This window comes from Sebastes umbrosus, chromosome 7, assembly GCF_015220745.1.
Source record: "Sebastes umbrosus isolate fSebUmb1 chromosome 7, fSebUmb1.pri, whole genome shotgun sequence".
Classification (NCBI taxonomy): Eukaryota; Metazoa; Chordata; class Actinopteri; order Perciformes; family Sebastidae; genus Sebastes; species Sebastes umbrosus.
This window is the reverse complement of record NC_051275.1, coordinates 22,245,169-22,271,646: the sequence shown is the minus strand read 5'-3', so window position 1 is coordinate 22,271,646 and position 26,478 is coordinate 22,245,169. Positions and strand designations below refer to the sequence as shown.

At 40.7% G+C, this 26,478-nt stretch overlaps 1 protein-coding gene across 4 annotated transcripts in view; it reads right to left on the bottom strand.

The window, feature by feature from the left end:
- The window catches only part of LOC119491261 (arf-GAP with Rho-GAP domain, ANK repeat and PH domain-containing protein 1-like), a 57,439-nt gene that overhangs the window by 5,903 nt on the left and 25,058 nt on the right, over positions 1-26,478 (bottom strand). For all 4 annotated transcript variants that reach the window (XM_037775075.1, XM_037775077.1, XM_037775079.1 and 1 more), the window contains 23 exons: positions 25,868-25,988; positions 25,483-25,667; positions 24,880-24,986; positions 23,861-24,060; positions 23,436-23,521; positions 22,571-22,753; positions 14,322-14,496; positions 13,728-13,862; positions 13,346-13,481; positions 12,140-12,242; positions 11,197-11,389; positions 10,333-10,378; positions 9,455-9,618; positions 7,338-7,550; positions 6,435-6,540; positions 6,195-6,342; positions 5,508-5,591; positions 5,083-5,160; positions 4,566-4,683; positions 3,290-3,403; positions 3,050-3,195; positions 2,875-2,957; positions 1,997-2,056 (listed from right to left, as the gene is read on the bottom strand). In XM_037775075.1, the coding sequence (XP_037631003.1) occupies positions 1,997-2,056; positions 2,875-2,957; positions 3,050-3,195; positions 3,290-3,403; positions 4,566-4,683; positions 5,083-5,160; positions 5,508-5,591; positions 6,195-6,342; positions 6,435-6,540; positions 7,338-7,550; positions 9,455-9,618; positions 10,333-10,378; positions 11,197-11,389; positions 12,140-12,242; positions 13,346-13,481; positions 13,728-13,862; positions 14,322-14,496; positions 22,571-22,753; positions 23,436-23,521; positions 23,861-24,060; positions 24,880-24,986; positions 25,483-25,667; positions 25,868-25,988 (2,984 nt within the window). The remainder of the gene's footprint in view (positions 1-1,996; positions 2,057-2,874; positions 2,958-3,049; positions 3,196-3,289; positions 3,404-4,565; positions 4,684-5,082; positions 5,161-5,507; positions 5,592-6,194; positions 6,343-6,434; positions 6,541-7,337; positions 7,551-9,454; positions 9,619-10,332; positions 10,379-11,196; positions 11,390-12,139; positions 12,243-13,345; positions 13,482-13,727; positions 13,863-14,321; positions 14,497-22,570; positions 22,754-23,435; positions 23,522-23,860; positions 24,061-24,879; positions 24,987-25,482; positions 25,668-25,867; positions 25,989-26,478) is intronic.

Sequence of the window (26,478 nt, the reverse complement as noted above, 5' to 3'; positions counted from 1 at the left end):
TGGGCCGCTTATCTAGAGCATTATCAGCTGCAGAAGAATAAATGCTGCTCATTTATCATTATGGGTTTCCATAAAAGACACAGAATGAAATTTACATACTACTCTGAAAATTGAAGTAGCTTAAGTGCAGCGACTGCAAGAATATGCTGATAAAATTAACGTGTTAGAGGGTTTTCGAGGGGATGGAAGCAATAACAGGATAAAACTAAGCGACATTAAGAGCAGGTGGGTGAGGTAGATTGGGCGAGAGAGCCACATGGGCACCTCCTCATCCATTAATTTTTCTATAATTTCACTTTCTGCCTTATCTCTAACCACTCTTCTCCTCACTACGTTTTCTTTTAACTGCAGTAAATGCAGAGTTTCTTACTTCGTATACAGTTTCTCCCCTTCAGCGTGACACTTTGCCTCTATACTTTACTTTCCACTTCCTCCCCCTGACTTTCTTTATCTTTCTCCCACAACCCCCTCCCCCTCTCGGTTTCTTCCTCTCAGGTGTGTGTTTTTTGCTGTGAGCGTCACGGCGATGGAGCGTAACCAAGAGATGATACTGCCTACAGCGTGACGAGAACAGCGCTCCCATTACAACAGTGCTGATGTCTACTGCTGTTGACAGAGCAGAGCCCCGCTGTAACACACGGACACACACAGAGCAGACACACATAACTGATGTTCACACTCACACAGAGATGGATGTATAGTATACTGTATATAGACAGATTAGAACAGAGGCATGGCTACAGGTGTACTCATGTGTGTTTCCCTCCTGGGTGGAGTCGACCTTTCATATGCCTCCTTCACTAAACTCTCACGCAGGGATCTGACCTGTTTTCTCTGCCTACGGAGAAACTGCTAGCTTTTTCTGACATGTTTACATGCACATCATGCTGCCACTGAGGGAAAAATGAAAGTGCCTGTTAAACATCATGACAGCAGACGTGTCACAATGGCTGAATGAGTTTGCACTGAAGGCTGCATGCTACTGCAGAGAGATGAACAACAGAGGGGTAGTAGTGTTGTAGCACATACGTGAACAAGAACGGGCTAGAGTCGCCTGAGCAACAGCCCATTTGCCCTCTTTGGCTGCCCCTCTGGAGGAAAAAAAAAGTTGTATTTTTGCTCTTGTGGTTGCATAAATACGAGTAGCCCATAATTGCTAAAGTCAGACCAAATCAAAATCCCCATATCATCCAAACTTTTATTACTTTTTGATAGGCATGGGGGAGATAGATGGGGTGCTTAAGCTGGGCTGCGGTCAGCGCTGAGTGACTCACAGCAGGAAGAGTAGAGGAGAAATGGCAGAGCGTACAGGTCTAGGTGGAAAAAAACGAATCAATCTTTATGTATTTTTCCAAAAGAGAGGAAGGGTAAGAAGTTAACCTATGTTGTATGATTTATGATATGAGATACATGTCTCTTCATCATGACTGTAGGTGCTGTTTTATCTCACAAACCTCACGTTGCATAACATTAGCATACTTTATGTAACGACGTCGTTCCAAAACAAAATAATCGTCTAATTTTACTATAGGTGAGAAGTAGAGAGAGAAAGACAGACAGACAACAGCAGAAAAGCATCAAAATAGAGCTTTGTTAATCAAAAACATTTCCTGGGGTAGGATCGACCCGGATCCACCTACCAAATCCTCTAAATGCCATCAGGGGATGCTTAACTTGTCATTCAGTCAGACAGCACCGACAGCAGGGAGTGATAGGATGCCCATTTTTAGGTAAAAGCAACAGCCCCTCGAAATGTCAGTGTACGTCCCTGTGTTGTAGCATAGTATGATGCTTTACATAGTACGGTGGGAATGAAAAACCTTATATTCTTCGGTTCTATTCGCCAAACTAAAAAGCTTGGAATAAACCATGTATGCTTGTTGAAACTGACAACGTGAGCAGGACTGGCCTGAGCTGTGAGGGCTCTGGGCTGACAGCTGTGTGTTGTATATAAAAGGTCGACATGTTGTACATGCAGAACTGGACATCTACTCACCACTGCTGCTTCTCTGGCTTCTCTTGTTTCTTACTCTCAAACACGACCGTCAGTCCCCAACTAGAAACACAGAGACAGAAGGAAGAATGATGCTTATGATTCTTGTGCTCAGCCTGCCCCCTAGTGGTCACTCTGGTTACGAGTCCCCATGAGCTATTCCAGATGAGGCAAATAATTAAATTGGAAAATGAATTCATTAAGTTTACCCATTGATTATTCCTTTAAAAGAGTAAGTGTGATTGCAGAAATGTCTCTCAACATGTGTACAGTTTTAAAATGATTAATTGTGAAGTGAGCTCAGAGGTATTGACAGATTTGGTTCAAATGAAAAAAGACAGTTAAATGAAAATTCATAAGTCCATTAAAGATGCATCACATTTCCTAAAGCTTGTGAATTTATTCCTTTGATAAATGTTATTTGGAGTTTTTCTAGAATTTATTTGCATTATTCAACCAATGCTTGATTTAAGTACACACATACAATATAATTTTGTATTATTATTATATTGTCTTTTCTGTATTTAGATATTTCTTATTCTTTCTGCTTATTATTTTTTTTAGATATCACCTTTATGACTCCAATGCTAAATGCACAATTGTAAAAAACATGAAAAATGAAAGTTAAATGCACAAGTGAATTATAACTGCTCAATTAAGAGATATTTGAGAAAAAAAAAGTTGCATTTTGCTTATAGTGTATTAACACCAGCTCCTAACAGTGGTAAAGTGGTGCACACACTTGATATGCTCCAGGGAAAAAAAGATATATGGCAAATTCTTTACAGCTCTCGCCATTCAGAGCACCACCTGTTGCTTTGCCACTCAGCAGTCGTGAGGAGGACAGGAAGTGGCATCAGTGCTACACTACATATACTCACCAAGTAGGAGGACGGAGTTTCTTCTTAATACCCAGGTAGACCTTTAGGTTTTTTACTGGCCAATCCCGTTCTGGACGGTTACTCTGACGGACAGAGAGAGATAGAAACATAGTGAAAAGCCTGTGAAGGAATGGGACAATAGAAAATTAATTTAGAGTAAATCTGTCAATCTTACTCTGACTTCCTTGTACATCCTGAGAGAGCTGGAATTTAGGATGAAATATCGGTCGTGGAAACTTCCAGAGGAGAGTCCCAATCCCAAAATGCTTCGCTCTTCTCTGAATTTCATCATCCCGTGTTTGGATGCATCCGCTTTACTGGCTGGAGGGCAGAATGAGAATGAGAGGTTATAAAGAGTGAAGTGTGAAGTGAAGTGGACTAACGCAGCGATCAGGCAGTTGGTTTGTGTGTTTACCCAGGTAGAGCATCATCGCCTCCATGGCGAAGTGTTTCTTGATGAGCAGATGGGAGTCAGTACCAAAGGAGTGCAGGATGGGTAAGACTCGCTCCTGATAGTGCAGTGGACGCTCTGAGGAAAGCACAGCGACACACAACACGCGGTGATATAAAAGAATCTGACGTGTCCTCGAATCATTTGTTTAAATTCTCAGACAAACAGGCTGAGCTCTTGACGCCATGACTGACAGTGCACAATATTTTTAGTAGCTATGAAAATGTTTTGTGTTTCTATTTTAGTGAACAATGAAATGCAGATTTGGCATATAATGATGTTGCTTTACATCCTTGCAAGCAGTTTGTGCTTTTATGCCTGCCTACCAAACTCAAAGATAGCTTTTGTTATTGTAATGCAAAAGTGACGTCTGCAGTAAACAAGTGACAGACAGAATTCCCATCCAGCTCTTCTTGTCACTCTTCGTCCTTTTCTCTGAATCATTTTTCTGTCTCCTCCCGTAATCAGTGGGTTGGGTTTCCGGCCAGTGGTGGGAAATCTGCCAAATCAGTTGAGTGTTACTGGCATTTGATAAGCCACCTACAGGCTTCCCAGTGGGGAACCAGATGGCCCACATACCAGGATCCAAACAAGCCACGACACACGGTCACATTGTTGAGAATGATCTTCTTGCCTCTGGAGTTTGTGTGTCACTTTGAGTAGGTCACGCTGCGGGTCGAGTGGAGAGCACTTCACAAGCTTTGCGTCATTGTTTTTGGTTCGCTGGGGGCATTTTTTATCTTTCATGTTAATTCTACATGCAAACCCATCTTGTTTTCCTAACCAAAAGGGTTATATATATAGCTAATATCTGTACATAATGTACACAATGTCTATACAAGACATATCTATGGCCAAACCAGAATTATCACCTTGCGGTTTTATGCCTCCGCCAACCAGTCAAGTTGCAGTTTACATCCATGTCTGTCCATAATGTCATCATTTCCTCATTTCATAATTAGCATATGAATCCTTGAGTTATGGTCAAAAATGTGTTTGTGAGGTCGCAGTGACCTTGAAATTTGACTACTAAAATCTAAGCAGTTCTAAGTGGACATTTGTGCCAAATTTGAAAAAAAAATCCCTCAAGGTGTTCCTGAGATATCACTTCATGAGAATGATAAGGATGGACAGACACACATCCCGACAACATGATGCTGCCACCGGCACGGATGCATGAAAATCATCTGCATCAAAAACACAAAACAAAGTTCTCCCTCTGTCTTCCCATCTTTCTCACCCATTTCCTCCTTGTCGCAGATCTCCCAGCAGCTCCAGTAGTCTTTGTCTTTAACCCGGATGTTACGCCGATCCAGGACCTCACAGCTCAGCTCTACTGCTGTCATAGAACCCGGGATCTGAGGGGAAAAGTACCACAGTTACTCCAGAGTTTTACTCTCCTCAGCAAAGGGTGGAAGTGTGGCTGAATACTTGGGATGCAAAAACCGAACCGTTCAATGACGTACAAACCAAACCGTGGGCTTGTTGAACCGTTGCACCACTATTAAATACAGGCCTGCTAATTATTTTATGATTGCCAAAGACATAGAAGAGGCAATTATCTGAACATAGGACTACTAGTCATATAATATAGAAATATCATTCATTACTATCAGTCAATATATCTATTTATAAATTTTGGAGTTAAAACACATTGGAAATGGTTGTTTTTCTTCTCCCTAATGTGCAAAACAAACCAAACCAAAGCGGAGAAGAACTGTGATGCCAAAAAATGTAAAATGTAAAGTCCAGGTCACCTTGACATGTTGCTCTGCGGTGTCCTTCTTTTCCTCCAGGTACACTGTACAGATGAAGTGCCCTCCAGGTTCAGTACTCTGCAGTGTCCGTTATGCACAAACACAAACACACACAGATAAGGTAAGACAGAATGATAACAGCATTTGGATAACAAATAACAGCATGCATAGATGTCCAACTGCAGCATAGATGTGCTTGCATATAAGCATGCAAACACCGGAGAGTTTACAGTACAATTATAGTGAAGATGATAAGTTTTGCTCTGCGTTGTATAGTTTAGAGACTACAGATTGAAATTAGCTAGCAGCTAAATCTGATACGAAGCATCTTTTCTCTCTTTTGAGATTAATGGTCCCTACATGGTCCCTGATATAAATACATTTAATAAGCTATAAACTAAACTGTGTGATCGTGTGTTACTCACAGGAAACTTTGTGCTGAGTTTCTCTCGTACTTTGATGATAACAGTGATCTCTTCTAGCTGCTTCTTTAGCTGCTGCTCATCCACCTGCAAACAAATAAGAACACATTCATTCACTCACACGAACAATGAATCACTCAACTGACTCAATACTTTAATTACAGCATCGTGACAATCTTTCGATCTCTAGCAGGAATCCCTACCGGAATTTCAAACCCCTTTATTTACTCTTTGTAGGCTTTCTGTTGTTGTGAAGTACATTGTGACAATGGCTGCAGGGATTTCATGCTAAGCTCATGAGAAGCAATCCCATCATTACGTATTTCCTCACACTCTCCCTATCTTCCTTCTACTTTTCCCATCTCCTGCTCTGTTGAATTTTCTGGAATCAAGCAAGAAGCGCTGTAAGAACATAATCTTACCACTACAAAGTAAAAAAAATAAAATAAATAATAAAATAGGAGTGACTGAAATCTGTTCCTGAAGGTTTTCTGCCTTTTTTTGGAGCTTAATCTTGCAGCCAGTATAAGATGCCACGTTCTTTAATATCTCAAACGTTCAGAGCTATGCACTCTGTGTTGTGTTTGCTGTTTACTGATGTCATCACTAAAGATAAATGAATGAGCTTAGAGAACAAAATGTTTTGTTCTCCTGTCACCCCTCTATTCAACAGTAAGCAGTGAGTCTGACCTCAAAGATGCGTGTGTAGTGCTGTATGAGGTCCTCTACGGCGCGGCCAGCAGTGAAGTCCTTCCCGTCGGCCTGGAACAGCGTGGGACCGAACACTATGGCCAGATTATGGAGGTTCATCTGGTTCAGCTCAGAAAAACGCTGCACGCTGAAACACATGTAGGGAAAACACACATGGATATGTGCACACATGCATGCACAGAGGATTTAAATGTGTGTGTGTGTGTGTGTGTTTCTCACCAATAGAGGTGGTTGATAAGGGCTTGTAGTGTAGCCTTGTTGACATGAGGCAGTCTGTTCAACAGCAGCTGGTACTGGGAGATTTTGTCGCTTTCTTCCTGAATGGCTGGAGTAAGGAGACAGAGAGATGGGAAGGAAAATGATGAATAGAGAGGGAACATAAAGAGACGCAGGATCACAGAGAGTGTCAGGAAGTGTAAGAGGGAAAGATGGAAAGCACAGGATGAGAGCGAGAGAGACAGAGATGGAGAAGAAATTATTAGTGAAAGGGTAGGATAAAGACATAAAAATGTAGACAAATACAGCGAGAGAGGATGAAAAGAACAGACAGACAGCGACGGAAATCGAGTTTCAAATCAGAGATAAAAGTGACAAGCTCCTGATAAAGATTTACTGTAATGCTCTGACACAAAAGCCGCATTTCCTTTTAAGCTGACATGTAAACAAGTTCAGGGGTAGGTATGAAGTTCTGTATCAAAACAGCAACTGTTTTGAAGATGACAACTGACACACGGCTGCAGCATCTCCAGAAAACTAATCTGGATTCAACTTCAGTTTTTCAGTATAGTTTCAATAGTAAACACTTGAAAGTCACTGAGACTTCTCTGTTGGGACTTTAGTAGAAAATAGTCCCTAGACTGTTAAAAATGTCTACAGTGAGGTCTGTGGATTATCCTGAAAAAACAGGACATTTTCATTTTTTTTATTCACCTCCATTGTATTGGAAAGGCAGCAGAAGTTTCACAGAATCTCCAAATCTCATATAATAAATATATAACCATTTACATGGCTGGATAGATGCAAGTGGAAAAAAATGTTTTTTGTGATTTGGGTGAACTGATCCATCCTCAAATCACAGCATGACTATACTGCAGGGCTCATCAACAGTCTTGTGAATCTTACCAGCAGCACTGAGCCAGTTGCTGGCATCCTCTGATGTGAACAGTCCCTCTTCTAACTCCCTGAAGAAGCGTTTGAGTGTGTTGGAGACGTCGTCCACCTGGTGCTCTCCTTCCCTCAGACGAAGACTGCGAGCATCACGGCGGAATCTCTCGCACAGCCCTGCCACGCGGGAGTTCACACCGCTCTTACGATATATCCCCTCAGAGGTCAAGCCTAAAAAAAAAAAAAAACACACATACACAGACAAGATTATTATCAATTAATCTGTTGATTATTTTTTCGATTAATTGATGAGTTGTTTGGTCTATAAAAAGTCAGAAAATGGTGAAAAATGTTGATCAGTGTTTACCAAAATTTGATATACATATTTCAATTTAAACAGAAGGATCATACGCTCCAGTATAGATTCAGAAATGTCAACTGAACTCATAAGAATTTAAAAATATCACTGTATAAAGTGTAAAACACAGGGTATTCCACCTCAAATCTAGACTTATTTTAGCAAAATGCTGCTGATGCATTGCTCTCTCAAGGCTAAAACTTTGAAGCCTGTTGCCAATCAATGACGTCAAAGAATGTGTAATCCATCATCAGCCAGTCAAAACATGGCAAATCAGCAAAATATCTGCTTTGACATCGTTGATGGTGGAGCCAGAACGACAACATGCAACATGCAACATTTCTCTACTGGGTGTAATTTCACGTTAAATTAGAAAATAAAAGTGTCCTGGGTATGAAACTTTTCAGATAACTGTTAAGTCCACTAGAGGGCTTCTGGTCCTGTTCTTCTGTTAGCTGCCTTTGGTAGCATTGTGTCATGATTAAAATCCTGTTTCAAACAAGTTTGTCAACTTTGATCTCATTATAAATCCTTGATGACAGGCAGAAATTCCAGATCAAGGGCCTACAGGTCCTCATATGGCTCCAAATAGGGCTGTCACAATAATGTCACAATATTGCAATACCGCACTACTAACAGGGCGGATATTCGGTATCATAGCAACAAGACGCAACCACAGCGTCTCATCTGAAAAAAAACGTGTCGCCTCATTGCCCTTCTGTGTTCTGCAATTGACAATAAACAAGTATTTAATTAGTTTTAAAACGGTCATCTTTGTCATTTAAAAAGCAACAATATATTGAATAATAATCTAACTATAAAGCTTATTTATACAGCACTAAAATCAGGTTAAAATAAAGAATAGTAATTTGCAATAAGAAAGGCAATAATACTGCATATCGAGGTGTTGAGTCAATCATTATGATTACCGCAGGGTAAATTCCTTCATCGCGATAGCCCTAGCTCCTAACACCCAGAAGAAGTCACTACACTCAGTCAAAAGGTTTGAAAAACTTCATCTCAACATAAAGGATTGTTGCGTCAAATGTCATGGTAAATGACCACTGCCAGCACATGAAGGCGAGAATGAGGACAGTCCTGACCTGGTTTCCCGGAAAGCTGACCAGAGGGATTAACATCCCACGACAGGAAAATGGAGGATATCAGCAAAGTGAAGCCTCCCACACACACACACACAGCTCTCTACACTTACGCATATGTGGAAAGTTTGGAAACACAAGTGCATACAGTAAATGGAGGGAAATGTGAGAGAGAGGGGAGGAAAAGGCAGCTCAAAGGGAGAGGACAGGGGTTGACAGAAAGGAGAGAGAAAACTAGTCAGAGTCAGCTGGTGGAGGTGGGAGGAAGACAAAAGGATGAAATGTGAGGAATAAAAGAGAAGAATACAAAAGAGAGGGGAAGAAAAGGCAGCAAGGAGAGAGAAATGGAGGTGGAACTGAGTTGTTTTGTTGTCTTGCGGTCTGTTGGTCTCTTGCAGTGCCAGAACTCCTGCTATTATGGTCACATGAGGACACACACACACACAGAAAGCGCCAAGTGTGCACACACATTGACGGCAAGAAAGACCGCAATCACACACAGCAGTGTAGACTGTGTACCAACTCCTGTGATGTAAATGCAGGCATATATGTGTGGCAGAGATAAGGAGCATGACTTTGTGAATGTATAAGTCAACACAGTGTGTGACGGAGGCAATGCTGTGACTCTTTAAATGCATTTGTGTCCCTGTCTGTGCACATCTCTGCATGTCTCTCACCGCACTGTGTGATGTAGCCGATGCAGCTGTGGACTATGACAGGTATGTCTGTCTCTGTCAGCTGCTGCTGGCTCAGTGTGTCGCCTCCACTCCCCGCTGCTGCCTGGATGGCCGCAGACCAGCCGGCAAAATCCAACTTCCTCTCTCCCTCTATGTACAGAGTTCTGAATGAACAAAAAGAGCATGGGAGTAAGGGGTAGGAAATGGAGAAAAAAACAAAAATGGTGTGAATAATCACAATAGACAAGATTAAATGTTATAAAGACACACATTACTATACTATTGACTGTACACTGTTTAAAGTGGCTAAACATTGTGGGACAGGTTTTGAAGTCAAACACAGAAGCAAAGATTAATTTTTCTCTTAAAATCCCAGACACACCACGCCGACATCAAAGAACTAACAGTGACGAAGATCGACTGTTGCGTCGCCTCACATTGCCTGTGTCTTGGCCAAAAGGTTGCACTTGAACACATCTCAAAGACTACAGCCAACGGCCAACTAGCATGTACGTCCTGCGCCTGCGTGAGAGGAAATAACTCTCCATACCAGCAGGTAAGTGGTAGTCTGTATTCATAATTCAGAAAGAGAAACCGAAAGACCTATGATGGGGGATATACAAGCCATTGTTATGATACATACATGAAACAAAGCAGCTTTTTTGCCTACCATTTTCATACCACTCTCATCATAGACGGATTCGTAATAAAGCTTCTTCTATTCGAGAATATGTCTGCTAAAAATGTGCAAATGGCACTGCCGTTGTCAGCCCTTGGTCGTTTGGTTGTTGAAGAAGAAATGAAGAGGTGGAGGCGAAAAATAAGGAGAAACCACACTTAATGCATCAGTATTGTAACAAACCAATCTCCCCTCTTACCTGCCTCTCTCCACCAGAACCAGCACCTCGTTGTCTTGTTGAATTGCTGTAATACACAAATACACAGTAATCATACTATTCCAGATAGTCGTTCTTTTAAACAGAGTAAACTTCACAGTCTGTACTCCCACAAAGTCACTCTGTGTGTACAGATTACGGTACATATTAGGGATGTCACGAGAACAGATACTTCGGTACCAAAATTCTGAAAACATGACGGTACTCGTTTTTCTACAGTACCACAGGTACCGTCCGGGCTCGAGAATAGCGGCGTCCAGTCATCCCGGGGACGATAGAAAATGTGTATGGGACGCAGTAAACTCACTATAGATGCGTCCAGGGGACGCACCCAATTTTTTCCTTGATAATGCTACATGGTGAACAACAAATCCGTATTGAAATCGGCAGGACAAGAGCTAGTTAACGTTAGTTAACGTTAGTTAAGAGCTTACAACTTATGTTAACGAGAGGTGCCATTGATTTACATTATGATGCATTCAGATTGTATACAGTAAAAATCTTCATTCGGCAAAAGTAAATTCTCATGACGTTCTCATGATGAGTTCAAATGTAAACTTGTAAAATGTCGTTTTTGGCGAGAAACTTGAATAAATACAGTTGTTTGAAGTTTTCACAGCAATATAAAATAGATAATAGGAAGGAAATTATGACCTGTTTAACTTCATTTAAAGTATCATGTTTTACATTTGTTTTTTATTGCGGTATTGAATTGGTATCAAGAATCGTAGAATTTCACTGTTATTGGTATCGACTACTAATTTTCTGGTATCGTGACATCCCCAAGCACGTATGGAGTAAAAGTGTGTGTGTATCCATGAATTTGTTTTTACGCGTCTCACTCACAGAGTTCGTTCAGTTTGCGGAGGTGGATCTCCTCTCCCTGGCTGTCCTCCAGGTAGGCGTGAAGCGTGGAGCCCACCAGAGCAAACCAACCAACCTTGGATGTTTGTAAGTTCAAGCCGTCTTTACACTTCAGCCGCCCAATCCGCTCAAAAGCCAGCCTCAGTAGAGGCTCTGCACTGGCCGGGATAAAGGTCTACAAATAAAAGGAGGACATTATGGCTTTGTAACACATCGCACATTAATCATTGTTTCCCTTCTCGTTTGATTATTTAACCACTTCAGTCTGTGCATTACTGAACCCCTCTGTGAAAACCAATACTAATTCAATTGTTAGAAAGGTTAAAGCTCCTGCACAGTACATCAATGATTTGTCTTTGTGGCTAGACATGCAGGAGCCATGGATGTGCTGTCCATCTACCATCTTGGCATTTATGTTTCTGGTGATGCTCAGTTAAACAGAAACAGCCATTAGATGCAATTTGTCTTCATTCAGCCAATTCAGCATCGTCCATATTGTTTCAAATTCCATGTGCTGCATGACTTTTGAGTATCACTCTGACACATCCAACTGTTTTTACAATAATCACAGAAATTTTTGTACAAGCACTTTGCTACATCCACTTTCAGCAGAGCAGAAGGTCAAAGTAACAGTTGTTGCTGCACATCATCATGCAGCTGACAATTACATCAGCTGTAAAGAGTGCTGTTCAGAAGGAAAATAAGTGGCACAGGAAACAAGTCAGCATTAGCTAGCCCTGTCCTGACCACTAGGCAGCATTCCCCGTCTCAGCATAGCTGAAACTGCACACCTTCCACTTATCAGAGCTCTTCAATTTCACTACAAAAAATGAACAGTTGCTATGTCAAGTCTTCCCTCTGTAAGGGTCCACCTGAGGAGAAAGCACAAGGATTTCAAGGATTTGCATTTCTGTGTGGTGGTTACCTTGGCAATAGACTTAACCCATTCCTTGTGGCCGTCTGGGTCATCAGTGCCAAACAGATAGAGACGCTCTGACTCTGAATAGAGTTCAAAGGTGTGGTCATACCTGAGGGGTTAGAAAGAGAGGTTAGGAAGAAGTGAGATGGAGGGCAATATAAACATCATGAGGGAAAGAGAGAGAAAGAAGTCAAAAAGCAAAAATGTTCATGCGTCCAGACATGCATTTGGTATATTTCCCTTTGACAGCCGACTCTGAATAATAACACACAGTTTCAGTTTTAGGGTACTTTCACAACGGCATTTTAGTTCTGCTCTGTTCCTGTTCACACTGCCTTTTTACAAACAAACCAAGAGGAGTAAACATGAAGTTATACAGACTGACAGGTAACTCGTTGATCGGACAGTTTTGGCGATTGTCATCCTGCATCATCAGGACCCGCGTGGGGAAATCAAATTCTGGTGACTGACAGAAGTTAATGCAGCACTTTAAAGCGTCCGATGTTAATATTTATGTTCTTTGAATAATAACTGATTATAAGCATTATTAGTTTTATGAGACTGCAAATTGGCCGCATGTTATGATGAATAATGGGAGAGACAGGACTAGTGCGAACGTCAAGGAGTGATGGAAATCACATGAGTACTGTGGGATTGCCGTCACACACTTTTTAATGAACTTTATGAACTGTCAAAGTACACAGAGTCGGATACAAGCACAGCAGTTTTAACAGCTTTTGAGCCCTTAGTCAGAGAAAATACCTGCGGTGACGTGCTTATATACATGGCCTTAAATACAGATCGCTTCCTGAACAGGAATTTCATGATCAGCAGATGGATTTATTAGTAGTTTAGCTTTTGAAATTATGCTAAAATCACATATCTGCTATCATAAAATCCTGTGGTTGGTTCATTTGCTTTCCCACAACAACAAAAAACGCGCCAGAGTCCGCTTGGAAGCGGGCCAAGACTCACCTTTTCAGGCGGTCTATTCGATTGTTTGGTCCACACCAGGGTTTGATTGACCGCTTTCACACCAGCCCAAACAAACCGTTCTAACCGGGAAAACAGACCTGAGTTTGTTTTAACCGAACCAAACGAGTGAGGTGTGAAAGCACCCTTAGCTATGGTTATTATTTCAGTTTTTATTAGTAATAGTAATTTAATACACAGTAAAATGAAGGGGAAATGGATCAGTTTTTGTGTGTATACCCATGTCTCTCAGGTGCGTCGACAGCCAAGCAGACTATCTCTGAAGCCTTCAGAGATCCGTTAGGGTTCGAGTTCTTGTCACTCTCATAGTAGCTGAAGGTGCCATCATTCAGCGTGCACCAGCGACGACTGAACTCTACATGGAGGGACAAATAAAAATGTACCAATTATAATATTAATACAAATGGCACTTGTAGACACTGTAGTTTTATATCTTTACTGCACTGTGTCGCTAACAGTGAAGCCAATTTTTTACATGCCTTTGTTTAGAAAATGGCTTTTCAAATACACAGTGTATTCATTATTAGTGTTCTTTATTACTGTGGGGAGAAGTGTAAGTAAGTGTTAGTGTTGCATAGTGTGTATCTGTGTGTGTGAATACCTTCTTTGCCCTTGCGTTCTGTGATAGCCCGAGCCATGGATGCAGTCTTGAACAGGAAGCCATTGTGAGACACACAAGGTGGTGGTGAGTAATGTACCGCCTCCATGCCTCCGCCCACCTCTGACCTTGGTAGCTCTGAAGGAGAACAAAAACAAACAAAAAGTAAAAACAAAGTAAAATAATCTTCTTGAGTAAAAACATACAGGCTGTCATCTACTGGGAGTCAATCCGAAATAGGAGACGTGCATCTGGGAAAAATTAAGTGGAAAATGTTATACATCCCAAACACTCCTGGGTATGACAGGAATGTGGCACATAGAAGAAAGAATAAGGAATATGCGTTCAATCGTCCACACAATAATTTGATAGTATTACTGTCACATATTGACATGTAGCCAGACAATATAGACACCATCAGACAGGTCTACAGCACATATAAAGCAAATATCAATTGTAAACTATAATTTAATATGTACGTTGGGGGTGAGCTATTTTCATCCACAGTTTGACTTAAACAAATTCATCACAATGTACAATATAATCCCTTACTATTACTCATATGTGACCCGGTGCATGCACAGGGTCTTACTGTACCTGTGTTGAGGTTGTGGCTAATCAATTCAGCCTGTAAGGGTTGTGAGTGTGCGTTGGCCAGGGAGATAGCCGAGGGCCAACTTGCCATACCAGTTGAACAATTTACATCTGCACCGCAGAAAATCAGGCTCAAGGTCTCCAGTACATCACTGCACTGCACATTTATACAAAGAGCCTGGGGAGAAGGAGACAGGAGGAGAAAATCGAAGCATGATCAAATCCTCATGTACAAATACAGAATATTTAGGAACCTCTCTGTTGAGCTCTATACAATTAACCTACAACCTGGTAAGATAAAATAAAGACACACTATTGCAATACTGTTAAACCCAGTCTCGTTGGGAGGGGAAAAGCAGCTGGTGGGAAAGGGAGACATAGTTACAGTCAGACAGAGAAAGAAAGAGATAAAATGAGTAAGAACAATACTAAATTGATAAAAAACTGATGACTTTTGTAATATGGTCCTGCAGCTGCTGACCTGACTTTAATCATGTCATGTGATCCTCGGTCAGCTTTTTTTTTCGAAGGAAACAGATGAGGTCAAACTCAGTGTGTGTGTGTGTGTGTGTGTGTGTGTGTCTAGGCAGGTTAAAACCTTCAGCAGGCCTTCTGCTGATCCACAACCACCAACAGTGTAATGAGCTTTCTGGGTCAGTACCTGTCAACACTGTTATGTCTTTACCAAGTGGAACTTAAAGAAATGCCCTTTTTGTTATTGTTAAAAACAAATATACTGCTCTGTCAATAAAAAACTCACGTAATTATTTGGGGATTTGTAGGATCTGCCGAGGTTATTATTATGTCAAAACTACTAACATAGTGTTCTCAAGCGTTTTAAATCTTGTGCCAATTGCTGAGTCTACTCTAAATCCACTGTATGCACATTTAATAACACAGCAACCAGGGGCCATTTTATAGTGATTAGTCTGTAAGCTCCCTTGAACCTTTTGCTTCAGTGAACAGTGATCTAAGAGCAGATGAAAAGCAACTGGTCTGATAAACTTTTGCTGCTCTCTGTGCTGGGCTGCACAATTATTTGTTCATTATATTTGATTAATTGTCATGTAATTCAGTGGTATTCAAGTGTTACATTTGCTGTTTTTTATTCTCCATTTCACTGAAGGAACTATTGAGGTATTTCCAATACATCCAAGTGGACTAATTACAACCTTTGAATGTGCAACATGAAGCCATGTTACCAAAAACAAAAGTTAAGCACACAGATTTGGTGGGAAATAACAAAAAAAACATACTTATATCTGTGGAAAAACATTAAAACAATAATTTGTTTAAAGTAGAATACAAACAGATAATAACGTCAAAAGTCAAAAGAGGAAAATCTTCACACATTCAGAACACAAAATCACTGTTTTAGTTCCTAGAAGTGGATTATCATCGTCATTTGAAGATTAATTGGTTTTAAACCAGATGATGATAAACAAATACAGATTTATGTACCTGACAACCCAGGATAAATCTACTGCGTTGTCTTTAGACTGACTTTATGTCCAAATACTGACCCAAATGTAAAAAAAGAGGAAGGAGGGGGAGGCTGTGGAACAGGAACAATGTTTTGACTGAGAAGAGGAGGATGCAGTGTTTTTACAGCTGAGGAACACACACATACACACACACACCAGTCTGTCTTCTGTTAAAACCAATAAGCTCTTTTGGATCTGATTGAGAAATTCCACAGCACTCTGTCACACATGCACAGACAGAACCCCTCCTCTATTTAAGCCTGTACACACATACAGACAAACAAACCAATTAGCAAAGATTCAAATTGCACAAGAAACCCGATACAAACACACACACAAACACAAGACATAGAGACAAACTGCATTTCTCTGTCTCACACACCACTGAAGAAATCTGATTGAAGACATCTGAACAAAAAGCTGTAGTCAGCCATCTGGAGCGGAACACATCCACGTACATATACTGTACAGTCTCATCATATGGATCACATGATAGAGCTGATATATAGGGCCTGGGAATCAATGTAATTTTACGCTGAACTCCAGTGGTTTCAGTGGCTACAATGGTTTGCCATAGTTTTCAGCAGCTTCTTCTCATTTACATATGGAGCAAACAACACAGGTGCCATTTTCAGTTACACTTAACATACATTTTATGGCTAAAAATGCCAGTGAACTATTAAAAGTGGAGATATTGTGCAGAAACAAACTGAAGAAGGATGTAAAGAACAGCCTGGATTAATGTTTACATTATCAAGGCAAGGAACAGATAGTAAATTAATACATTATCAAACAGCAGGTTGAAGATCGATATTGAAATAATTAAGAATGTCCTATGAAATGATTCACAAAGTAAATAATGATTATAGCGAGGAAAAATCAAATCGACTTAAAGAGAGATTTGTGACTTTCCACTTGAGATTTTCTGTTAACTAGAGTTGTGAATGTTGAGAGTTAAGATGTCATTAAAATTGATTAAACATTGTCCTTTTGTCTTTTTTCATAATTATGTCTAAATCATAACTTAAATCATTTAAATTTAACTTTAAATATATTTGACTTACATCAGATATTTACACACAGCTGGAAAAAAAACTGCTTTGCGTCGACCGAGTCTAAATACTTCTTTTGTGTTTCAATACAGCTGATCACATTATATTGTAGCAGAGAGGAAGGGAAATGGGGATACAATGTAGTTTTCCCTTTTAAATCTTTGGAATAGGAGTAGATACAGTATAGGACTTACATCTGGGATCAGGGTTAAAGAGGGGGAAACAAGGCCAACTAGAGTAGAGGGGAACAGTGGACCGACCGCGGTGAGAGAGTTCAAAAGATTTAATTCAGTCTGAACTGAATACCTTCAACATGAAACAGTCGGAAAAGTACACGAGTACAGCACCATTTTGGAAAACTGGATCAATGGGAAGCCATGTGCTAGACAGAGTGCTGATCCCTGGGGTGGGTTAGATTGACATTTTGTATTTTCACCTTTTTCTCCGCACTTTCTCTTTTCTTTTGCCAGAGACGCAATTTACTGCATCTCTCCTGCATCTCTCCTGCATTGTTCCACTCACATTTTTGCAGTCTTGTACTTCACTTTCCTGCAAACTCCTTTACCCCCACGAGAATTAACTGAACTAGTGCCGTTTACTGGACTTTTACTAGGACATAGGACACATAGGACACATTTAATCAAAATTTCATTGAAATCGCAATATGGCCTACTGCAATTTTCAAATTGCAGGATTAGATCGCAATATTTGTTAAAGGCGAATTGTGTGTCAAAATAATATGTTTAATTAAATATTGTGTGCCGTAGAGATGTCCTGGGATACGCATTAGACTTAAGAAAACCTCTTTGTTTGGTATAGATCCCCGCAAAAACCACACCATAATCATTCAAATATGTTTTTCAATGAAAATGAAGATAATGATGTAAACATTATCATTCCCTCTAATATCACAAATCATATTGCATTTTGCAATATCAGTCAAAACAATTGCAATTAGCTACAGTATATTTTCAAAATCATGCAGCCCTAGCTTTTACAGCCTCATATTTGGGAAAACTATACACTACAACTAAAAACATGGGTTTAGCGGCTCTATGTCACTGGAGCTATGAGAGAAAATTGCTGCTCATTTGTTTGACTCCTATTTTATCCACTTTAACCATCACATTGCCCTAACCATCTAGTTTAGATGTACTGGCTGACGCCACAAGCCACAAAAGTCAATACTTGAGATCAATCCTTGCAGGCTAACATTAGCCACCAAGCTGAGCCATATTATGATGTACTGTAATTTGACCGCAAGCACAATAAAGTTCAGAAACAGCACCTTGCTGCAAACAAGTACAGTGTGATGTTTTGTTATGACACATTCCTAAGCTTGATAACTGTATGTGTGTGTGTGTGTTCCAGTAAAAATGAACAAAACCAGCCCTCTCTGTCCCATGTGGACATATATGTGAAAGCCATGTTGTATGTAGGTCAGTGTCCTGTAGTGAATCAATGGCCAACCATGTGCCTTCTGAGCAAGAGAAGTACACCAATCAGAACAAAGTACAATCAGGAAATGAGTGTTTGAAGACCTCACGCCCTCCAACATCTGCTGTCTATGAAACAGGGAGTAATATAATAACACACACACACACACACAAAAAGAAAGAGAGAAGAGAAGGGAATTCAAGAATCTTACCCAATTTCCCCAGAGAGAGAGAGAGAGAGAGAGAGAGAGAGAGAGAGATTTTATCTGGGTGTGTCTAGAATCACAGGCCTCCATCTGGCCTCTGCAGTTATATGGGACAGAATAGGAGGAAAAGACAGAGATGAGAGACACAGAAGAAAGACAAATATTGTGAAAGGAAGATGAAAGCATTTTAGTGGGGCGCATTAATTAGAGACTAATTGTACTTGGCTACAAACTCAACATAATACACTCCGACCTCCTTTGTGCAGATACACACATGCTTTGTCCATTTCTGCACATACCGAACGTCCAACCAAAAACACACATTTACGCATGTCCATATATTAAATCCAGATGAGAAAGAGTTATCCACATATGCTCCGTCATTACCTCACCAGGGACAGAATACAAAGAGAGGGAGATGGAGAAGGAGGTGGAGGTGAAAAGCCAGACAGATGAAGAAGAAGGGGAAGAGAAGAGGAGAGTGTATGTGGCAGAAACAGAAAGGCAGACACACACAAAGAGGGAGGGAAATAACTGGGAAATAAACAAGAAAGCAGATCCCAGCTCTCTGCACAATTTAAAAGGATTTATGACCTAAAATCCTACAGTGTGAATGAGGAAATGAGAGGACTCAGTTGGAAAAAGGGAAGAAAGATGAGGGAATGGACCAAAAAGGTAAGAGAGATGGAGCTTTTCTTCTATGGAAGCCACTTTCCAAAACTATAAAAGCACAAAAACAAGCCCATAAAGAGTTTTTACTGCTGACTCTCAGCTGTGCCTGTTTGCTATAGTAAGTAGCAATAACATGCTGATTGTTACCACCATGCAGTCAACACAGACACAACAAACACAAGCTCAAGAATACTAGGACCAGGTTTTAACAAATGCAACAAAGATGCATGATAATATGAGACATAGTTTTGATAACTCCCTAAGTCCCTGACTTAAACTTGGCACACATACTCTCAAGCTGCCAACACTTCTCTCTGTGTTAAATTACTCAATGCCATTCAGTACATGTCTGTCAAACTTGTTTTATGCTCCACCCAGTGCTCTTTGATTCCTCACAGAGACGTAAAGGAAACACCAAACAACAACAAGGCATTTTGCCATGTCAAGGCAAGTCAAAAGGCTAGTATAATATAATAAGACACCATGAGGGAAGACAGGCTGCCAAACATACTACAGTACACAAAAAAAAAAACAATTGAGTTTCCCTGGGACAATTGGGCTTTTTTTGCATTTTCCAACACATGTTGAATAATTCTTTATAGAAACATGAACACCATGTTCTTGCAAGAGGATATGAAACCCAATGAATGAATGAAAGATTGTGTAAAGCGTCAATAGTTGAATACCTATTGCAAAAGAGAGGCAAAGAGAGAGAGGACACAAAGCAGGAAGGGATAGAGTGGGAGAGACAATGATGTCCATTGACAGAGGTGAGCCTATCATCTCTCTGAGTACACAGAGAACACATGGACTCACACACAGAGAGACAGAGCAACACAGACCAACAAAAATGCAAAAAAATGCACAGAAACATGCCTACACACACATTTATATGCATGTTAACGTATCTCAGCCCACTCCCAGTGAAAACCATACACACAATAACTCTAATGTGCTCACTGACATAGAGCTACAGTACAGTCGCCCTTATTATATAGTCTCAAGACAAAACTATGCCCCACAAACACATTCACATTTGTGTTAGTTTTATTGCACTGAGATCACATACTGTCACAGATTCAAAGTCCATTGACACACATTCCTATACTCACCCTACTAACTTGTTACAACTCACATTCTTCACAGAGATAATCTACAAAAACACACAGATGCAGACACACAAAATACTTTCACTACCTTCTCCTACAGCTCACCAGCACACACAAACTCACCTCTAAGTTTTCAGTTCCTTTCAGTCACTCCTCTGTTTGAATGTCAGTCGACACAGACACGCACACGCACACGCCAAAGAAATATCTAGTTTGTGATGCTTTACTGTGGCAGAAGGCTAGGGGAATACTAGCAACTTACACATAAGAGAAAGAGGCAGCAGTGAGGAGATCAACTTTCTTCTGCAGTCCCAGACAAATAATGAGGGGGGGAAGAGGGAGAGGCGGAGTTACAGCACATTCCAGCTAAAGCAGTGAGTAATGATGTCACATTCAGAAAGAAAAAGGAAAAACAAAGAAGAAAGGAAGCAGAGAAGTAGGGATGAAAAGCCAGGACTAGATAAACAAACCTGAATTTGAGCCAGAGACACTCCAGCGCTCTCACATCACACAAACTTCTGCTTCTCTCAGAGCCTTACTGTCCATTCCTTTTCACATAGCTGCCTAGTTGTCACAAACCCATTGCATACTCTATTATTTCTTAAGACACACCCTAGTGGAAAGAGTAGCAACACCACAGACCTGAGGAACCTCAAGTATTTGAAAAAGAACAGGTAGAGCAGCATCTGTTTGAAATGAGGGGAATACAAAAGACAGGCAGAAAGCTGATCACGTTCTAAAGAGACAGCCTCAGACAGAAAGTAGAAACAAGAAAAAGAGATCGTGGAGGAGGACTGAATGAAGAAGGGAGGACCAGCAGCTGAACAAAAACGGCTTTAAAACAAGCAGTGATTGGGGGGTGTGTGACAATAAGAAAACTTCCTTTATCTCCTTCTGCATGTCCCAAACACAGTGACTAACACACACAGACAAGGTTGAACGCTTGGGAGAGGAAAAATAGAACTCAGTCAGGTGCTAAATGTGACTCACTCACACACTCAGTGTGTCTGTGAGCAGTCCACATTGTTTGTGGTTAAGTGGGTTAAGCAGCTAATGAGTGACCCAGCAGGGTCTGAAACACTAAGACATTTACCGCACACAGTGGAGCACGGCGAGGGCACAATATAAAACCCCCGACTCTAGCTGTCCGGAAAACTGTTCCCAAGTGTCCTATTTCGGACTTTTACTGACCAACTTTATCATGTTGACAGGGCAGAGGTATGTGTTTTCTGAGCTCCTCAATTAGGACAGATACACTGGTAGTCCATCATGAGAGGGCTGTTGTTAATTCCTGACTTAATTGTAATGTGTGTACATAGAGGCCACTGCTGATTCTCTTAAACCATTAGTACTGTATGAGCTTACATTTTGCAAACACTAGTGACTCAGAAGCAAGCCAGGAATGAAACAAATAAAACATCACTCTAATTACTCAAATCTCAATGTCAGTATTGCGATTGGCACTGTGCTTTAAATGTTGGACTTAATCAGGGATTCAGCCAGCTTTTGCAATGTATGAACCTGCATTTCACTCCTATTGCAGTGGGTTCAAATCAGTCCCTTGAATGCCCCACTTTGAGGTGAAGTGACAAATGTAGCTTGCCTGAATCAGCTAGCTGGGAAAGTTGAATCAATAAAAATAATGAAACCAAAAAAGAATAAATGCTTGTCTTTAGTGCAATATTGGACTATAATACGTGTATTTACACAAAGGGACTAACTTATTTTTATGTTCTTTTGAACTGGTTTCACAGGAAAAGCCCGTTTTGTTGTCTCTCTGTCTATCAGTCAATCTATCTAACAAGTCAGTACTAGAACGGTCAGGCCACTTCTTTATTCTTGGATTCTTAGTCATGGTCTGAGTAGTGAAGATGCAGATGTACGGTGTATGGTGTGTGTATGTCTTACAAAATCCAGTCACAACTAAAGCCTGTGACCCTCTATGAGACATATGCACACAGCTGCTGGAAACAAAATCTTAAAGAAGGCACTGTATTGTGAAGCAAAGGGAGCAGTCAATACTACATCACTACATTCAGCGAAGTGAATAAATGAATTAAGTCACCATGATGGATTAAAAGACAATTTAGTCATAGTGGATTGCTAAACCAACCATCTCTAAACCCTCCATGCATACATAAGCCTCTTTTTCTCAAGGTCTGAGGACTGACTCAATGTAGTTTTGTATATTAAATCCCTATATAACCACAGAAAATGCAGCGTGCATATTCAAATCCAAGCATGAGGGTAACGCAGACAAAAGCAAACAATCAAAGCAGTGATTTCAACTTACATTATTGAGCTCTTTCTGGTTCCCGTACAGAGGGTGGTACTTCCTGTATTTGCCCTGGCGGTATTTGTTGGTGATGAAGCGCCGTCGTTCTTCGCTGCAGCTAGAAGGCATCAAAGCTTCACTTGGCGGGACGTTGGCTGCCCAGAAACTGTTTACCCGCTCGTTGCCCAGCAAGAGGAACACCTGCATCACGAGTAGGGATTAGGAGAAGTATTTCCACATTAAGGTCAAGGTGTGTGCTGTCATCTGACAATATACACTGTACAGTTCATTAAGTATGCCTGTACATTTTTTGTATTATTTTTATTGCATTATATTGGACTAAGTTGCAAATATTCTCTACCCTTATGTGTGTATATCAATATGCAACACCACCACTAACTACTGCCTTAGAAATTACCACAGAGTTGAATCCAAACCCTGACACAGTGTCAACAAAAACTCAAAGCTCACTCTAAGCGTTACAAGGATTAACTACTGTATACTAGACTGTATTATGTTATACAAGTGTACCTAATCAACTGCTACCTCAATATAAATTAATCTGCAGCTCTATCTGGGTTTAAGCAGCCAAATTAATTGGTCATGACGAGTGGGCTACCTCCGGGTCTGAAAAGTGAAGCCAATGCAGAAGTGCCTCAAACTTGCATTCTTTCTAACAACCAGCAGGGGGCGACTCCTCTGGTTGCAAAAAGAAGTTAGATTGTATAGAGGTCTATGAGAAAATGACCCTACTTCTCACTTGATTTATTACCTCAGTAAACATTGTAAACATGAGTTTATGGTCTCTATCGCTAGTTTCAAGTCTTCTTCAATACATGATATTTTATTCCGTATAAAAAAAAAAACACTCCTGTGTGTGTACCTGTACAAGCTCCTCTGTCCAGACTTTCCTGTCCATCTTCAGACTACGAACCTTTGAGATGCTAGGACCCAGTCCTCTGTGCTCTCCTGGAAAAGACACACACATTTTGAAGACAAAGTACATACAGACCGTGTAACAGTACTGTGGAATTCTATTCTGCAACCACCCCAATACTGTATTGGAGTTTTTACACCAAGATAATTGATATTTGTCATGTCACTGTAACACACAGAAAAGATTAAAAAAAATAAAATCAATCAATATATATCCTCTGTACAATTCTAACCACATTTTGAAGAAATGTATGAAAATGTAGACACTCAAAAACATGTTGACAACAATGTCAAAACTTTGTTTAACAGAAAATATTCACATTGACAAATGCACACACATAGATGCACACACACACACACACACACACAAACCTGCGCATCGTTTGCAGATCACCACACACAGGTTGATGGCAGCCCACTCCGGCTTGGGAGCCTCACAGTCGGCACAGAGACTGTTGCTAGGCTCCGCCCAGATCCGATCCGCCACCTCGCTATTCGACAGCGCCTCACCTATCGCGTTCTGCATGGCGTCAACCCACTGCTCTCGCTGCTGCTCTGACTCTGCGATAAAACTGCGAAGAGAGACAAACACACGGCCGAGTGTTAATGCCAACATGGTGGTGTCGATAACAACTACCAAGTGATGGAAATGAGATAGCCTGTGACTGGAAACTAAACAAACACACACACACACACACACACAGACAGATTTGTGGCTTGACGCAGACTCGCATGTCTGAATACTTCCTCTTTTCATCTGTCTAACAACACATTGGTCTCTGTCCTTAAACACATATACAGTACACACACTTCTCAAACGACTAGAGAGATGCACAAATGCACACTTAGACCGAGACACACACTGACTCACAGTCCAACTCTTATACAAATACACAAGCCTTTTCAGATTTCCCCATCCTGTCAAGCTGAGCCCTTGCGCTGCAGGCTGTACACTGTCAGCCAAAAGACCACACACACCACACCAACACTTGTACACACACATCTCCCTCACTCTTCTTCTCCTCTCACACACAAACACTCATACAAAGGGCTTTTCACATTCTCCAAGGATGTCCAGCTGAGGACTGTGAGGATAGCTGGACGGTGGGAGTTCTCAGTAAAACAACATGATCTGATTTCCCTGAAGTATCCTTGCACCAAGACCAACTCAGCCGTTGACTTACAAGGAAGAATGTTTTGCACTTAAATCCTTATGAAGAAAACATAAATCCATTGTCGAGATGAAAAAAGTAAAAATCAGTCAGACTGTACAGTACATCAAATTAAACTTACCGAGGACACATACACAAAGCACATATCCAAATCAAGAGTTTACTGTATACACATGGCAGAGAGAGTTAGTAAGTGTGTGTGTTGCATTTATGCAGTACCTGAATATGCGGTAAGGTGTGGTGAGATCAAATCCACGACGATCTGATTCTTTAACATTTCCTACATTCATCTCAATGGATGTGATACCCACTCCTATACGATGGTCCTGGAAGAAGAACAAAATCTGGGTGAGTGGCTCAACTTTATGTTAATAAATATTATTTGAAATTGCTATTTTACATTTGTTTTACTGTAGTAGGCTGAAAGAATCTCCACTACTTTATCTATAAATTTAACCTTAAATGTTGACGATAATGTAAGTTGATGTAAGATTTGATAAACTTGTAATCGCACTGTAAAATTAAAAATGTTCTGTGTAAAGGGAAATGAGAAAGCCTATGTGAGCCCTGTCATCAATTTCTTCTGTTGCTTTTTGAAAAGGAAAAACAGGAAAATAATGACACAAGAATGGTACATGTTGTAATGTTTTTTCTGTCAATTATGGATCAGCAGATGCATTTTAATCACTCAATAGAACCCTTTTTTGGTGCATTAATACCCAGATTTAGTTTATATAGTATTTTGCAAAATAAAGACGACACTACTACTATGTGATTTGAACACACTGCTCATCTCTGTAGTCACACACAGAGCATCCTTACCTCAATGTTTTTGTAGAGGAAGACTTTATCTGAGGCGACAACGGTATAAATTTTGCAGCGTAACCCTCTGAGTTCCAGATTGCCCTGAAACTCCGGGGTCAAAGGTGAGCAGGGGTTCATGGTGCTGCGCAGATGGCGCCCCCTGGTGCAGTCCTGCAGTACAGCCACCCAGTCGTTTCTCTCGACTGGATGGATGTGCAAAACATGTATGAATAAACATGTGTGTAGTAAAAATATGCATCCACAAATACTGTATATGTGAACCAAGATACATCATTTGTGCATGCATGAGACATATGCACATGACCTCTTATAAACGGTAACACACGTTATTTTTAATGTGTGCAGGCACCCACACACAGATGACCAGACAAAACAGACAGACCTTCACTTTCAGCCCTGAAGATAAATGTCCGGTTGCTTGTGACGACCTCAAACTTCAGCTCTCCCACACTGGTCACATTAGTGATGAAGGCGGTAGAGATGATCCCCTTAGAATACACTTCCTACAACACACCACACACACACAGCAAAAACTACTCTGTAAAAAAGATCCATATCTAACATACATAATGTAGAAAGTGCATTAATGTGGGTGTGTTTCGTGAGCGGGAAAGGCAGTCTTAATGCATCAGTGCAATCGCGCTATTTGACGCATTTTTGACATCCGTCCCTTGATGGTCTCATAGAGCAGATACACTTCCACCTTATCAAATATATCAATCCACACTGACTCTGAGAAGTATGTGAAGCACGTCACCGCAGGAGGACATCACACTTATCTGTAATTATTGATCATGACCCCCAGTTTCGCTTTGAGCTTTACGGTTTCAATGTAGGCATATTTCTCCTGCTTGCTACAAAGGGTGGGGACAGATAATCAACTGATACAATATGTATACATGGAGTCCACTTGAAAACTATTTTGTCCAGCTGGTAATGACGACAGTGACATTCAATAGGTCGGAGTTGGTGTGGACTGAACGGACTGAACCA